This window comes from Pezoporus wallicus, unplaced genomic scaffold (assembly GCF_028554395.1).
Source record: "Pezoporus wallicus isolate ANWC-B61680 ecotype Strahan unplaced genomic scaffold, APGP_CSIRO_Pwel_v1 contig_5069, whole genome shotgun sequence".
In the NCBI taxonomy this organism is placed as follows: domain Eukaryota; kingdom Metazoa; phylum Chordata; class Aves; order Psittaciformes; family Psittacidae; genus Pezoporus; species Pezoporus wallicus.
In genome coordinates this window covers 9,231,038-9,247,341 of record NW_026642361.1, presented here as the reverse complement: position 1 = coordinate 9,247,341, position 16,304 = coordinate 9,231,038, and the positions used below count along the sequence as shown (strand labels likewise).

At 60.0% G+C, this 16,304-nt stretch overlaps 2 protein-coding genes across 2 annotated transcripts; one reads left to right on the top strand and one right to left on the bottom strand.

The window, feature by feature from the left end:
- Positions 1-6: 6 nt before the first annotated feature.
- Positions 7-3,063, top strand: ARF5 (ADP ribosylation factor 5). The gene is made up of 6 exons (XM_057429398.1): positions 7-57; positions 169-249; positions 1,367-1,476; positions 1,833-1,904; positions 2,445-2,570; positions 2,672-3,063. Exons 1-6 carry the CDS (start codon positions 42-44, stop codon positions 2,756-2,758), a joined length of 492 nt encoding a protein of 163 aa, XP_057285381.1. The 5' UTR covers positions 7-41; the 3' UTR covers positions 2,759-3,063.
- A 3,073-nt stretch (positions 3,064-6,136) lies between these two features.
- PAX4 (paired box 4) lies at positions 6,137-10,786 on the bottom strand. The gene is made up of 9 exons (XM_057429360.1): positions 10,774-10,786; positions 10,071-10,201; positions 9,773-9,988; positions 8,850-8,940; positions 8,471-8,644; positions 8,123-8,205; positions 7,348-7,417; positions 6,869-6,954; positions 6,137-6,262 (listed from the first exon to the last, which is right to left on the bottom strand). Exons 1-9 carry the CDS (start codon positions 10,784-10,786, stop codon positions 6,137-6,139), a joined length of 990 nt encoding a protein of 329 aa, XP_057285343.1.
- Between the last annotated feature and the right edge of the window lie 5,518 nt (positions 10,787-16,304).

Here is a 16,304-nt window from a genome sequence, read left to right as displayed (position 1 = left end):
CGGTCTCCGCTATCTTCTCCCGCATCTTCGGCAAGAAGCAGATGCGGATCCTGATGGGTGAGCGCGGGGGCAGCGGAGCAGGGCCGGGAGGGGGATGGGGATGGGTATGGTGATGGCGATGGGGCACATACCGGTACCGGCGCCGCTGACACCGCCTGCTCCTTGCAGTGGGGCTGGACGCCGCCGGCAAGACCACGATCCTCTATAAACTGAAGCTGGGTGAGATCGTCACCACCATCCCCACCATCGGTGAGTAGCCCGGCACCACGCAGGGCCCCCGTCGACCATCGGGTACCGGGCAGAGCTCCCCATCGAGCACTGGGTACCGGAGAGGTTACCCACTGAGCACTGGCTACCAGAGAGGGCCCCCATCGAGCACTGGGTACCAGGCAGCTGCATCTCCCTTAGAGGTGGATTGGGAATGGGCTGAGCTGCTGGGTCAGTGAGGGTGGTCACCTGTGGTGAAACGCATTGGCCAGTGCCCCTGCACAAGGAATCATGGAATGGTTTGAGTAAGAAGGGACTTTAAAGCTCCTCCAGTTCCAAGCTCCTGCCACGGGCAGGGACACCTTCCACTAGAGCAGGTTGCTCCAAGCCCCTGTGTCCAACCTGGCCTTGAACACTGCCAGGGATGGGGCAGCCACAGCTTCTCTGGACACCCTGTGCCAGCACCTCAGCACCCTCACAGGGAAGCACTTCTGTCATATTGCATCTTCATAAGTAACCTAGGTGATGGGGGGATAGCACCCATGGCAAGATGTGGGTGATCGTGGGCTAAGAGGACTGGTGGCACACCAGAAGTTCATGCTGCCGTCAATGGGACATGGGCAGAGTGGAGAAATGGGCAGAGAAACCTCATGGAGTGTATCCAAGTCCTGCCCTTGGAGATGAACACCCCCAGGCCCTGGTACTGGCTGGGGAGCAGCTCTGGAGAGAAGGTCCTGGCAGTCATGGTGGGAAGGAACCTGAGAAAGCACCAGGTGTGAGTCCCTATGGCTTTGGGCAACCAGAGCCTGGGCTGCGCTGAGTGGAACACTGAGAGCGGGTCGAGAGAGGAGCTCCTGCCCCTCTGCTCAGCTCTGCTGAGACACTCCAAGGTGCTGGGTCTGGTGCTGGGCACCAGTGCAGGAGGGATGGGGACATGCTGGAGTGAGTCCAGTGCAGGGCCATGGTGATGGTGAAGGGGCTGGAGCATCCCTTGTGAGAGGAGAGGCAGGGAGAGGTGGGATGCTCAGCCTGGAGAGGTGGCTGGGGGGACCACATCCATGTGTGTAAATGTGTAAATCCCTCGTGGAGGGAGTAAAGAGGATGCATCCAGGCTCCTCTCAGAGGAAGGTGAGCACCTTCTCTCCGTGTCCCCCCTCAGGGTTCAACGTGGAGACAGTGGAATACAAGAACATTTGCTTCACCGTTTGGGACGTTGGTGGCCAGGACAAAATCCGGCCCCTCTGGAGGCACTACTTCCAGAATACACAGGTACGTGGATGGCGTGGACAGGAATAAGCTCCCTCGGTTGCAGCAGGGCTGGTCCAGGATCCCTGAGACCTTATCCTGCCTGGATGAGGGGTGAGCAGGGAATGCATCCCAGTCCCCGGTGTGGTGACCCCACTGGGAGCACTGGGGTGGCACATGGGTGTGTGGCCCATTGCCCCATCAGAGGGGAGTGAGGCAGAGGGGTCCAACGAGGGGCCAGCATCTTCCCCAGGTGGGGGGGGGTGTTTGGGGGGCAGCAGGGCTGCCCTTTCCCTCGGTCAAGAGGTGCTTTCTGCCCACCTGGGATGTCCCCATCTCCTTCATACAAGCTGCCAGCTCCAGCCTAGCTTCTCCCACAGGGTCTCATCTTTGTGGTGGACAGCAATGACCGTGAGCGAGTGCAGGAGTCTGCTGAGGAGCTGCAGAAGATGGTGAGTGATGGGGGGAGATCTGCTCTGGCAGGGGATGGGTGTCCCTCACCCTCCCCCTGCTCACGCAGCCCTGCAGCAACATCCAGGTTGGTGTGAGATGAGACCTGGCTCAACACAGAGCTCGGGGTGTCCCATGTGGAGACAGGGAGACATTTAATCCTTGGTGTGGCTCCCTCAGGGGGCAGAGCATCCTTGGGATGGGAAGCTGGGACACAGCAGAGTGACAGAGCCTGTGAGCAGGGAGGAGAAATCATGTCCACTCTCCTGTGCTATCCCCATGGTGGTCATTGTGCCCCCCACCCCTTGCAGCCCCACACCCCAACACCACCATCCCCTCTGTAAATGCCGTGGGTGCTCCTGGAAAAGCATCTCGATGCCACCAAGACCTCCGGGCAACGATGGGAGCAGGAAGGGAGCCAAGACACCAGAGCTGGAGACCCCCCTGGCTCTTTGGCCCTGTCCAGGCTGGGTCTCACTTGCCAGGGTGCTGAGGCTCACCAAAGGCTCACTAAGAGCTCAGCGTCCCTGCTCCCTCCGCAGCTGCAGGAGGATGAGCTGCGGGATGCCGTCTTGCTGGTGTTTGCCAACAAGCAGGACATGCCCAACGCCATGGCCGTGAGCGAGCTGACCGACAAGCTGGGGTTGCAAGCGCTGCGCAGCAGGACCGTGAGTGCCGGGGGTGCCATCCCCATCCCTATGGGATGGACCCGTGGGGCTGCTTCTGGGTGACCTGCGGAGCCCAGAGCTCTCCATTCCCTCTTTTGCAGTGGTACGTGCAGGCCACGTGTGCCACGCAGGGCACGGGGCTTTACGATGGGCTGGACTGGCTCTCGCACGAGCTCTCCAAGCGCTAGCAGGGCCGGTGGCGCAGGGACCAGAGGAGCTGGGGACATCTCTTCCAACTGCTCTTTCCCTTGGTTTCCCTTGGGGTTTATTATTTGGGGGGGTTGTTTTTCTGTTCTCCCCAGAATGGCCTCGTGTCTCTGTGTTTATGGGGTAGGACTTGAAGCTCAAGGACTCTTGGGGCAGCCAAGATTGCGGTGATGCCCTGCCCTGGCCCCAGCAGCACTGCATGCTGGCCGCCCTCCCCACCTGCATGTGCTGTCTGTGAGAGCTTGCCCGCACCTGCTGCGGTGACGTGTCCCCAAGTGTCCCTGAGCCTCGCCCAGAGCTGGGGCTGGGGTCTGAGACGGGCTGGAGGCAGCAGGAAGGATCCTTCCTTTGGTAACTCCAGTTCTCTTTCTCCTGGGGAGGGCTGTGGCTGCTGTTGTACATTGATCATTAAACACCACCACTTTGTACCCTGTGCCCGGCCTGTTTCTGACTGCCTCCAGGGAAAAGAATCATGGAATGGTTTGGGTTAGAAGGGACTTTAAAGCTCCTCCAGTATCAACCCTTGCCATGGGCAGGGACACCTTCCCCTAGAGCAGGTTGCTCCAAGCCCCTGTGTCCAACCTGGCCTTGAACACTGCCAGGGATGGGGCAGCCACAGCTTCTCTGGGCAACCTGTTCTGAAGGCCTCACCATGATCACAGCAGCCTCAAGCCTCAAAAGCCACCTTGCAGCAGGGGACAAGGTGATGCCGGTGCCTTCGCTCACTGGCACAGCTCCTGAGGGATGGTTAATCCCTGCGAGGTGGGTGATGCTTCATGGTGATGGTGGAAGACCTTCACCCATCACCTCCCATTGCCAGGCAACCTCTGCTGGGTCGTGGAGGGTCCTGTTGCAGTGGGGACAGCTTTGTGCTGCCATAGAATCAATTGGGTTGGAAAAGCCCTTTAAGCTTATCCAGTCCAACTGTTCCCAGCACTGCCAAGGCCACCACTAACCCATGGCACTTGAGGCCTCAGCTGCACGGTGTGTGAACACTTGCAGGGACGGTGACTCCAGCACTGCCCTGGGCAGCCTGTTCCAGTGCCTGAGCACCCTTTGGGGAAGGAATTGTTCCTCATCTCCATCTAAACCTGCCCTGGTGCAGCTTGAGGCCGTTTCCTCCTGTCCCATCCCTTGTTCCTTGGGAGCAGAGCCCAGCCCCTCCTGGCTCCATCCTCCTGTCAGGCAGTTGTAGGGAGCGATGAGGTCACCCCCTCCTTGGGGTAAACCAAGAGCAATCCCAGGGGGACTCAGCTCCATGTCCACCATATACAGCCCCCTGCACCCACAGCAGGGTGCGCTGTGGGGCTGCAGCCCCTCACCCTGCTCTCAGCGGGGGAACAAAAGCCACTCTCTGTGTGTAATGTACTGCCCCGTTTAGCACCAGTTCCTCCAGCCTGGCCTGGCCGGGCTGAGGTGAAGTGCCCCAGAAATGCCAGCTCTGAGCCCATGGGGTGTCCCTTTGGCACCAACCATTGTGGCATCTGAGCCAGCAGCCCCACACATGCCATTGTGCCCCTTCCAGCCCTGCCAGTTCCCCATGGCCCCAGTCACTGGTGGGTTCCTGCCTGCTCCCAAGCCCCTCTCTTCAAGGACACGTCCCCTTGGCCACTAAGGGTCAACTCATGGCACCTCAGACCTGCTCCACAAACAAGGTCCTGCTCCATGTGAATGGTGCATCAGTTGCAGCGTCCCACACTGGACAACGGCCCTTCTGAGGTCTGTCCTGCTGGGTCCAACAACTCCATTATAAATGCTTTTGAAGGGGTAGGAATGAAATCCTGGCTCCACTGACAAGTGATGCCATGGGGCTGAGTGCTGTAACTGCAGCAGCCTGAATCCTGCAGCCCCTCAATAATGCACCAAACCTGGCCAAGCCGCTCCATGTTTCTGGAATGAAAAGAGGTACATCCAGCTCTGGTGCAGCAGCACAAGAGGGATGTGGAGCTGTTGGAGAGAGGCCAGAGGAGGCCACGGAGCTGCAGCGAGAGCTGGAGCAGCTCTGCTCTGGAGCCAGGCTGAGAGAGCTGGGCTGGTTCAGCCTGGAGAAAAGAAGGCTCCTTAAGGAGAGACCTTAGAGCAGCTCCAGTGCCTAAAGGGGCTACAGGAAACCTGGAGAGGGGCTTTGGACAAGGGCCTGTAGGGACAGGACAAGGGGAATGGCTTTAACCTGACAGAGGGGAGACTGAGATGAGCTCTTAGGCAGAAGTTCTTCCCTGTGAGGGTGCTGAGGCACTGGCACAGGGTGCCCAGAGAAGCTGTGGCTGCCCCATCCCTGGCAGTGTTCAAGGCCAGGTTGGACACAGGGGCTTGGAGCAACCTGCTCTAGTGGAAGGTGTCCCTGTCTGTGGCAGGGGGTTGAAACTGGAGGAGCTTTAAGGTACAAACCAGTCTGGGATTCTGTGGTTCTATGAAGTAAACCCATTTCTCCAGCCTGCATCAATGTTCTGTGCCAGTGACGAGCACCTTTACCCTGGCTCCCCAGGAAACTCAACTTCAAAACAAACAGAAACCCAAAACTATTTATTTAGATCAAGGATCCCCCATGCAGCTGAGACCTGCCCCTCTGCAAGCTCTCAAGTCAGGGTGGGGGGACCAGCGGATGGAGGGATGCTGACGGGGATGCAGCAATGATCAGCCTCTTCTCCCAGGATACAGGGGATGGGATAAAAGGAAACGGCCTCAAGCTGCACCAGGGCAGGTTTAGATGGAGATGAGGAACAATTCCTTCCCCAAAGGGTGCTCAGGCACTGGAACAGGCTGCCCAGAGCAGTGCTGGAGTCACCATCCCTGCAAGTGTTCACACACCGTGTAGCCAAGGCCTCAGTGCCATGGGTTAGTGGTGGCCTTGGCAGTGCTGGGGAATGGCTGGACTGGATGAGCTTAAAGGGCTTTTCCAACCTGGTTGGTTCTGTGATTCTATTCTAAGAAGTGGGGCAGAGACACCGTGCACCCTTGTGCAGTGTCCTGGGGCAGAGACAAAGCACTGGGGATGGTGACATGCTCCAGCACGATGAGGGGGTCCCCAAGGTGCTCAGCTCCCACAGACTGACCCAAACCACAGACCCATAACCTGAGCCTGTCCAGCACAGAAGGACACTTTCCCCCAGCACCCACCCCTTTGCCCCTCTGGACCTGGGGTCTGAGCTCCTGGAGGTCTGAGTCCTGGCTTGCAGGGGGCAGGCAATGAGCTGATGGTGGCCCTGCTGTCACCCATGCACACCCATGCAGGGACACCCTGCACTCACTGTCCTGCAGCCCCCATCCTGCTGGGGACCCTCAGAGCCAGGGACACCCCAGTGCATGGAGCTGGGCACAGGGCTCCGGTGAGCCGGGGCACAGTGGTGGCACAGGGGGGCTCAGCGGGGGTCCAGGCAGGAGGCAGGCACCGGGGTGCAGTGGAGCCTGGGGGGACAATAGGGGAAAGGAGGGACCTTCCGTGGGCTGCCAGTGAGCGGGAGCAGGGCTGATGCCCGGAGCCACACCTGCGGGATGAAAATGGGGTTCAGGCAGGGTGTGGGGCTGGGCAGCATCCCCTCAGCCCCATTCCACTCCCTGTGGAACCCCCAGCCCAGAGCAGCCACCCCACATTGCAAGAGGGAGGGGTGGACCCGCCTCCCACACCCCCCAGCACCCTATGGGGTCCTGCATCCTGACACCAGCTCCCACCCTGTGCCCGGGGGTGCCAGCCCCATTCCCAGCCCTTTTACCACAGCAAGTGTCATCCCATGTGCCGGAGGTGCAGAGGTGCAGTGGGGCAGGGGGGCCAGGGTGGCCGATGGGGCCATGGCCTTGGAGGGGCTGTGATGAGCCCATGGGGGTGTCCGGGAGGTGCTGTGTGAGGAACAGAGAGCAGGATGTCACAGAGCATCCACAGGGATGCTTTAGGACCAGGCCATCCCAGAGGGAACCAGCAAAGTGTCACCCTCTGGCCTGGCTCCAGGAATGCTCCCTGGGATAGGCAGCACCCAGAAAGCTCAGTGTAGCTGGGCAATGGGAGTGTGGGCTCCAGAGGGTGCCCGGAGCCTGCTGGGTGCTGGTGGGGACTCCCCATCACCAGATGGAGGGAAGGGACCCCGGCCATGTCCTACCTGTGCAGAGCTAGTGGCTGTTGGGGATACGGGGTGGAAAGCAGCCATGGATACCCCATGGAGCAGGATCCAGTGGCACCAGGAGCCTGCAGGGGAGAGGCAGGGAGGGCAGTGCTGGTTCAGGAACCATGCAGGACCCAGACCTGGTTTTGGCTGGGGAAAGCCAGGGATGAAGCTTTACTGCCTAGGGGTAGCACATTCCCACTGGATGGATGCAGGCAGGCATCACCCCGTGCCATAGGTGATGGTCTGGGGAGCTGCCAGGGGCCATCCTGGCCATGGCACTGGAGCTGCCATTCACCAGGGGCACAGAGATTGGTTGTGTCCTCTCCCCTGCTCCCACAGGGCTCTGGAGCTGGGACGCAAACCCAGTCATCCCGGTGCCCAGTGCCAAATCTCAGTGGGGTGGCCCCTGGACCCCAGCCCCATCCTTGGGCATCAGATCCCCAAGTCCTGTCCCCATTGCTCTGGGCTGTCACCTGTGGCTCCTGCCTCCAGCTCCTGCTTGGCTTCCCGCCTCCACTTCGCTCGCCGGTTGGAGAACCAGACCTGGGGAGGACAGAGGAGGACGAGGCTGCGGCATTCCCCCAGTGGCACACCCCCTGAGACACCAACCCAGCAGCACCCACGCCCTGGCCCCACTCCAGCTCCTTGGCACAGCTCTTCATCCCAGAACAAGGGCTCTTTGCACACCAATGAGCGTGGGGATGGGGATGGGGATGGACATAGTGATGGACATGGGGATGAGCATGTCATGGGCATGGGAAGGGTATGGGGTGGGGTGGCAATGGGCATGGGATGGGCATGAGCATGGCATGGGAATGGGCATGGGATGGGCATGGCTGTGAGCAGAGGAAGGGGCTCGATCCCTCATCTTTTCCACTTCAGCATGCTACAAGCACATTCCAGGCTCCAGGAGATTCTTCAGCGCAGGGCATGGGAAAAGTGTGGATGCACATGTGTGTGTGTGCACCACCATGGTGTGGGGTGACCACGTGGATGGCGAAGGTTTGCCAACAGCAATGGGATGTCTGCCTGGATCAGAGTGTGCCCTGGATGCATGCGTGAGGGGGCTGTGTCATGGAGTCTGCCATGGAGGGATAGCAGAAGCAGGGAATGTGGCTGGAGCAGTGGCCGCATTGGGATGGGACATGCAGCATCATCCCCCTCAGAGGCACTGGGCACAGGGGCTGCGTTGGTCACCAGGACCAGATGGTCCAGCTGCAGAATGGCTTTATGAGGGTCTCCTCTCACCTTGATGGTTGTGTCTGGGAGCTGGGTGGCCGCGGCCAGTCTCTGCCGGGTGTTGGTGTCTGGGTATTGTCCCCTCTGAAACTCTGCAAGGGGAATTGGGGTGGGATGAGCCTGTCCAGAGCAGCAGCTGCCAGTGCTGTGGCACATGATCCAGCCGGTCCATCACCAGCAATTCAGAGTGGTTTGGAGCACCACAGCAATGGCCACGCTACTCAGAGGGGCAGGAGCCCATCCAGAACATGTCAATGCCCTCCCATAGGCATAGCCCCACTCCATCCCGGCGCTCTGTGCACCCCGGGGCTGGCACACTGAATGCCACAGCCCCTGGTGTCCCATGCCATGTCCCACCTCTCTCCAGGGCCTCTGCTTGCTGCCTGGAGAAGACCGTCCTGTTCTTGTGCTGGGTGCTCGGTGGGAGCTGCCGGGGCGGGTGCTGGGTCCCCAGGGAGCCGGTGGCAGCAGCTTCAGTGGGCAAGCAGCATCCCGGGGGATGTGGGGCAGGGGGGGCAGCGAGAGGGGACACTGTGGGGACCACAGGGAGAAGGTGGCGGGGACCTGGCCCTGAGGAGGGTCCATGGACCCCTTTGAGCTGGGGCACAGGGTCAGTGCAGGAGCATGATGAGGAGCACATGTGAGGCTGGGGGTGGCAGGAGCTCTCTGCCCACCTGGAGCAGGTCTGTCCTGTGGGGTGCCCCCCCCCCATCCCCTGCACCCCAGTGGTGCTCACCCCATGGCAGCGTGTCCCTCGCAGAGCCCAGCTGAGCCGCCAGCCGCAGGTCACTGGGCAGCTTCCTGAGCACCCGATTGATGGAGGAGACCTGGGCAGGGGAGACGGGGCTGTGCCATGGGCAGGGTGTGCTGGGAGAAGCCCCTGTCGCGGTGGGCGTCACTGCTCCCTGCAGGAGCTGGGACAGGCTCAGGCAGCACCAAGCCTGGAGGGATGAGGCTGATGCCTCAAAGCTCATCCCAGAGGCGCTCACCCACAGCCACACCTGAGCACGTGCCAGGGGTTCTCCATCTGCTCGGCTCTTTGTTGATACAGGCAACCCATTCATTTCAGTGCACTTACAGCATCCAATGTGAGGCAGCCTGCATCTCAGGCTGGAGACAGTGGGATTTATAGGACTGGGTCTGGCATTAGGAAGTGCAGCTCAATAGGACAAGAGGAAACGGCCTCAAGCTGCACCAGGGCAGGTTTAAATGGAGATGAGGAACAATTCCTTCCCCAAAGGGTGCTCAGGCACTGGAACAGGCTGCCCAGGGCAGTGCTGGAGTCACCGTCCCTGCAAGTGTTCACACACCGTGTAGCCGAGGCCTCAGTGCCATGGGTTAGTGGTGGCCTTGGCAGTGCTGGGAACGGTTGGACTGGATGAGCTTAAAGGGCTTTTCCAACCCAGTTTATCCCATGATTCTCTGATTCTCTCTGCTCTGATGCTGCAGATCACATCTTATTGCCTCTGCTGACCAGTGGCACATGGAGCAGCCCCACCTCAGGGTCTCCATGCCCAAGATCATCGCAAAGTTCACTGGGGGTGGCTGGTGGGGCTCTGCTTTAGTGGGAGGGAGTGATTTGCTTCCCCTCCCTGCCTACTCCTCCCTCCACCATCCCGCCCTTCCCTGCACAGCCTTCCCATCCTTCCCAGGACTCACGCTGGGGATCCTGTTACTGGTGCAGGTGCCCTCAGCATGGAGCTGCCTGCGGATCTCCCAGGCAAACAGGGAAGGCTGCTCCAGCTTCATCTGGGCAATCCTGGCCACCACCTTGGGTGTGGCCATGCGGGGCTTGCTGCCCCCCATAGCTTTGGGCCCCACGGCCCCTGTCCTGTAGTAGTGACCCAAGATCTTGCTGACGCAGCCGTTGGACACCTGCAGATGGGATGGATGGGGCAGAGGCTCAGCAGGAAATGGGTTTGGAGAAGGAGATCCCCCCACTCCCAGAGGCTCCCACCTTGAGGCTGCGGGAGATGTCGGAGCTCCGGATGCCACACGCCGCCAGCTCAATGATCTGCCTCCTCTTGCAGGCAGGGAGGGGGCGGCCGCTCAGGAAGAGCCCCCCCAGTTGGTTCACACCGCTGGGCCCTAGGGGGGGCCGAGCAGGAGACAGGGACAGAGCTTGTTGGGGGTGGGGGGGGAGGGGATGGTGCTGGCTCTTCCCAACCTGGCTCCCAGGAGAGCACCAGGGTGAAGGATGGTGGCATAGGGGACCTCTGGGGACTGATGGGGATTGGGAAGGGAGGGGGCATTGGAAGGGGCTGGGAAGGAGGGTTTGGAGCTTGGAGCAATGTGGGGCTTGTTGGCTGGGGTGTGGGTGCAGGCATCGTGTGGCAGGAGCAGGCAGGGAATGGGGGTATTCATCAAGTGATGCTGAAGGGATACCCCATGGAGGAGCAGGGGGAGGAGGAGAGGCTGCAGGGGAAGGCAGCTGCAACAGGGGTGATGGGCTGGAATGGGCAGGGAAGCACTGGACATCATTGGGATGGCCTGACAGCTCTGGGGTGCTGCAGTGTATCAGCTACCAGCACGCAGTGCAGGCTTTGGTGGGGGGAAAGCAGCCTCATTTGTGATGGGGCAAGGGCTGACACAGACCATCCCCAGTTTCCTGAGGACCATGGACACAGGGACCATGCTTGTGGTGCAGCTGCATCCCTCACCTCGGTGTTGCATCGTGGTGAGGCTCCACAAGGGCTTTTGGTGGCTGGGAATTGCAGAGAGGAGATGGTGGCTGTTAGGAGGAAGGATCAATCAGTGGCAGTGGCCAGGGCTCAGCCACATCCCCTCGTTACCCTCCTGCAAGGAGAAAGGGCAGCAAGGGCAGAAACCCTCAGCAGAGGATGGAAACACTTGAGGGCGTCTGAATGCTTGGAAAATCATTGCTTTCCAGGCACAGGGGATCAAAGGGACCTGGATTTAAATTGCTCACAGGGCTGCAAAAGGCACTTGGGCTCTGAAGTGGCTGGGAGATGCTGGGATGCTGGAGAGAGATGCCAGGAGAGATGGGCTGGTGACAACCAGGATACCAGGAGCCTCCAGTCCTTCAGCTGGAGATGCTCTGCCCCCTCCTTTGCCAGAAAAGCAAGGCAAAGCAGCCTTGATCTTGCCCCACATGGTGGGGACACACTCCCAAAGTTCCTGCCCTTTCCCATCCCCAGCCCTTCTCTCTGCCCCCTAGCACCTTCCCTCGCCCCAGAGCCTGACCTAAAGCAGCCCCATGGATGTAGTGGGTCCTGCTCCAGTGGAGGTGTCCCTGCCTGTGGCAGGGGTTTGGAACTGGAGGAGCTTTAATGTCCCTTCCACCCAAACCATGCTATGGGGGACACAGAGCAATTCCTGCTCCAGCAGCCTGTCTGCTCCTCAACTACCCCAGGATTTCACTTGAAACACCCTATAAACTCCTGGACACCCCAGAGGGGGCTTGTCCCGCTCCAGCTCCCAAATCCCACTGCAGCCATGGTGCTGCTTCCCTTCAACAGCTTGAGTCAGTGCCTGAGGACACTCACCCTGGCTGTGAGAGTCAAGAAAAGCAAAATCCATCCTTCCTTGTCCATCAACAGGACAAGTGGGCAGATTTCCCACAGGTGGAAAGAAACCAAATCTTCCTCTCGTTCGGAAATGAATGGATCATCCTGGAACAAAGCACCCGAGGCTGCTCCAGGAAGGAAGGAACAAGCAGCACGGGCACAGCCTCCAGCAGTGGTCCCCAGCTTTGTTCCCAGCCAAGGGCTTGGCTCGTGTTATGCCAGGAGGCGACACGGGGATTTCTTTCTACATGGAAAAACAGGTGCACTGGGAATGTTGAGCCGGGAGCCCACTGTCCCCCTTGGTCCGCCTGAGGGACCTTGGAGAGGGGCTGAGCTGGGCGTTTGTGCACATAGGGGCGAAGAGAGAAATAAACGAAATGGGGCTTGATCAGGCTGGTGCAGAGCAAACCATTCCTGGAGAACCCAAAGCTTTCTCCATATTAAGGCACCTTCACCACCCAAATCCTACTGGGAATTGCTTCCCACACAGGATAAGAAGTCACAACCACCCCAAGCAGCCCTCCCATGCCCGAGCTTGCCCTGTGCTACCCTTCATGTTCGTACAAGCATGAGTCTGTGCGCACCCATCCACACACATCCAAGTGCTTCTGCATGTATGGACACACACACACATGCATGTGCTCCTTTCTCCCCATGCCCAGCTGCACACACATGAGCACACACTTTTACACGCATCCATGCCACCATCTGCACATACACGTGTGTGTATGTGTGCACAGGTGACTACGGCTGAGCGCAGGAATGCCCGGAGGGATGCAGGGGGGTACCTGTGGAGCTGAACCGGATCGTCCTCGGAGCCAGCCAGGTGCTGCCGAGCCGGTGCCGTGCGGGGCGGCTGCTGAAGGAGCAGGACCGTGATGTCACGGGGCAGGAGGAAGAGGAGGATGGGGAGGAGGGGACGACCCGATGGTGACCGGGCGGCCGCGCCCAGCACACGCCCGGCCCGGGCTGCTCCGTCGGTGGCCTGGCCTGGTGGCTCCGAGACCCACCGAACCCCCCTGGACCGGGCAGTGAGTGGGTACCGGTGCTACCGGCGGCGTTTCAGCACCGGCGCCCGGTGGACAGCGCGGCCTCCGCTGCATCCCCGGTAACCCTCGGGGGAGCCTCCCTGGGCTCCAGAGAGCCCCTCAGAGCAAACAGGGGCAGGCAGAGCTGCCATATGGGCAAGCGCTTGGTATTCGCTCATAAGCCCATATTCGGGGCTAGAGCATGTATTTACTTTATTGTTTTAGGGGGGTGCTCTGCGTTTTGGGGAGTATTGGACAAACACTGGGGCGGCCGGGGATGGCGGGACCAGCGGGGACATGCCGGTGCGCAGATGGCCCTTTTCTTAGGAGATAAAAACGTAAAATAAACCACGTTGTAAATGTTTCAAAGTAAAATATTTGAAGAGCAAATATTGGCCCGAGAGGAGCCCAGAGCCCCGGCCCTCCGCGCCCGGCCCCGGGTGTCACCGAGCGTTATTAGCACCCCGGTCCCGGCCCCCCGCTCCTCGCACAGCCGCCCGCCTTTGTAAAATGCCATATGCTCCGAATTACACATTAACCACAGCCTCGCAGGGCCCGGGCCCGGTCCCGGCCCCCGGGAGCCGCCGCGCCGCCTCCCCGCTTCCCACTGTGTCCCCCCGCATCTCGCCCCGGGGCTGCCCGTGAGGCTCCCGACAGAGCGCGGAGAGCTGTAAGCCGGGCCCGGACCCCCTCCAGCTCCGCCCCGGCCGCCAGGAGCCCCGGCGGAGCCCCCGCACCGGGGGAGCCCCGTGCGTAACGCAGCGCCGGGCGGCGGGGAGCGGGGCGCGGGGCTGAGCCCCGGGGCGGGGAGGGCCCCGTGGCAGTGGGTCGGTCCCGCCGCTCCCCCCACGGCTGGTGGGGGGCAGGGGGCAGCGGGCGGTCCCGGGAGCGGCCAGCGCGGTCCCCCGGGGCTGTGCGAACCGGGCAGGGCGCGCCGGCGGCTTGCGGGGAGCGGCGCTGTTACCGGGGTGGTGCGGCAGGGGATGCAGGGGCCCGGGGAGGAGCCGGCTGCGGGGGGACCCCGCGGGGCTGTCCGGAGCTCAGGGGGGCCGGAGGAGCCCCTTGGGGACGGGGAAGGCGGCAGCGGCGGGCGCCGGGGCCGTGCGTCTTCAGCGCGGAGCTGGCCCGGCGGCGGGGAACGGGAACGGGGAAAGGGAACGGCTGGGGAGGGCATGGGAGGGCCGCGGAGGAGAGGGGAGGGAAGGGGGAGACGGGGAGGTGGGAAGGTGGAAAGATGGAGAGGTGGAGAGAGGGTGAAATGGAGAAAAGAGACACGGAGTGATGGAGAGGTGGAGTGATGGAGAGGTAGAGACATGGAGAGGTAGAGACATGGAGAGGTGAAGAGATGGAAAGGTGGAGAAATGCGGAGATGAAGTGATGGAGAGGTGGAGACATGGAGTCATAGAGATGTGGAGACATGGAGACATTTACACATGGAGAGATGGAGAGGAGGAGAAATGGAGAGAGGGACTGATGGAGAGGTGGAAATGTGTGAAGACAGAGAGAGAGCGATGGTGAAACAGGGAGACAGAGATGGAGAGGTGAAGACATGGAGACATGGGGAGGAGCACACAGACATGGAGAGATGGAGACATGGAGAGGATGGAGGGGAGGAGAGGTGGAGAAATAGGAGGAGAAACTGAGAAGAAGAAAGGTGGAGAGGTGATAAGACAGAGAGCAATGGTGAAACGGGTAGACAGAGATGGAGACATGGAGACATGGAGATGTGGAGACAGATGTTGCAATGTTGAAATGAGAAGACAGATGGAGAGGTGGAAATATGGAGTTATGGAGAGATGGAGATATGGAGAGCTGGAGATGCAGAGACATGGAGAGGTGGAAGGACAGAGGTGGAGCGACAATGAAATGGGGAGACCGAGAGGTGGAGACTTGGACATGTAGAGACATGGAGAGGTGGAGAGATGAAGACAGAGGCATGGAGACATGGAGAAAAGGAGAGGTGGAGAGGTGGAAAGACAGAGAGACAGAGTGACGTTGAAATTGGAAGACAGAGAGATGTAGAAGTAGAGAGGTGAAGAGATGAAGAAGAGGAGAGAGGGGAAGGGGGAGAGATGCTCCAGGTCCCACCGTGTCACCTGCATTTCATGCTCACTCCTCTCCACCTCCCTCCAAACTCAGGAAAGAGCTCTGCAGACATTCCTCTCTGGTGGGCAATGCAGCAGCGCTGTTGTGTGGCATATGGGCCGGTCTGGGAACAAGGATGGCCACAGGATGGGATCCAGCTGGAGCTGCGGGAATGACAGTCCCTGCTCCCCTGCCTTCCCTCGGGCATGGGCAGGCACCTCCTGTGCCAGGACCTTATGGTGCATGGGGACTGTGGATAAAGCTGTCCATGCCCCCTGCTCCAGGACCCCACCGCTGATTCCAGGACTTCAGTTTGGATCGTGGTGGATACCATGAGTATGTCCCCAGGACCAACAGCCTCCAGGCAGCACCTTCACACCATGGTGACTGTAAATGGGAATGCTTGGGAGAGCTGGAAGAGGGAGTGCTACCCTGGGAAAGGGATGGAATACTGGGTTCGCCTGGGACAGGGTGGGGATGCTGTCCTCTGGTAGGAGAGGGAGCTTGAGGACAGGGAGGACAGAACGGGGATGCTGAGCATTCCAGGGGCAGGATGGAGATGCTGTGCTTCCCAGGAGAAGGACAAGGATGCTGAGAATCCCAGGTGCAGGACAGGGATGCTGTGCTTTCCAGGGAATAGAACAAGGATGCTGATCATCCCAGGGGTAGGGTAGGATAGGGATGCTCAGCATTTTGTGGGTAGTGAGTATCTCAGGGGTAGAATGGGGATGTTGTACTTCATGGGGGAAGGACAAGGATGCTGGGCATCCCAGAGGAAGGATAAGGATGCTGAGCATCCCAGAGGCTCTTTGGGTTTTCAGCAGCTGGCACATGGTGGTGCAGGATGAGGTAGGTGCAGGATGAGGTGGGTGCAGGATGGGGTGGGTGCAGCAATAAGGTTTGTGCAGGGCTGCTGGTGCAAGTGGGGATGAGATGTGGGGGTGTGTTGGGATGGAGAGGGAATGGGAGGGATTCACTTTTACTTCTTAACAAGTGTGAACTTGGTATGAGCATGGCATGAGCATGTCATGAACATGGCATGAGTGTGGCATGAGAATGGCCATGAGCATGGCATGAGAGTGGCACGGGCATGGCATGAATGTAGAATGAATGTGGGATGAGTGTGGAATTGAGTACGGCATTAGCATCTTCATTTTCACCTTTATTTTTGTCTCTATCTCCACCTCCATTGATCTCATCTCCTTTCCCAAGCAGATGCAGGTCTGGCTGATAAGGACACCTGGGATGCTAAAGGGCAATTGGGTTTCTGGAAGCCGTTTGCCTCAGCACAGCACGATGGTGTGATTGGAATCTCTCATTACCTGCAATTAGGTGAGTGCACGTCAGGCAGCTGAGGAGCTGTCTCCTGCCTCGAGGGGAGCCAGCCCACAGTGGTGGCACAGCAGGACCCATGGGACCGGCCACAGCCAGTAGCATCAGTGTGCTGTGGCACTTCCAGTGACACCAGTGGCTTGTGAAGGGGATGGAGGACAAGTGAATGCACCCGGGACCGGGGCTACCAGAGACCACTATGGGGCAGTGGACAACCAG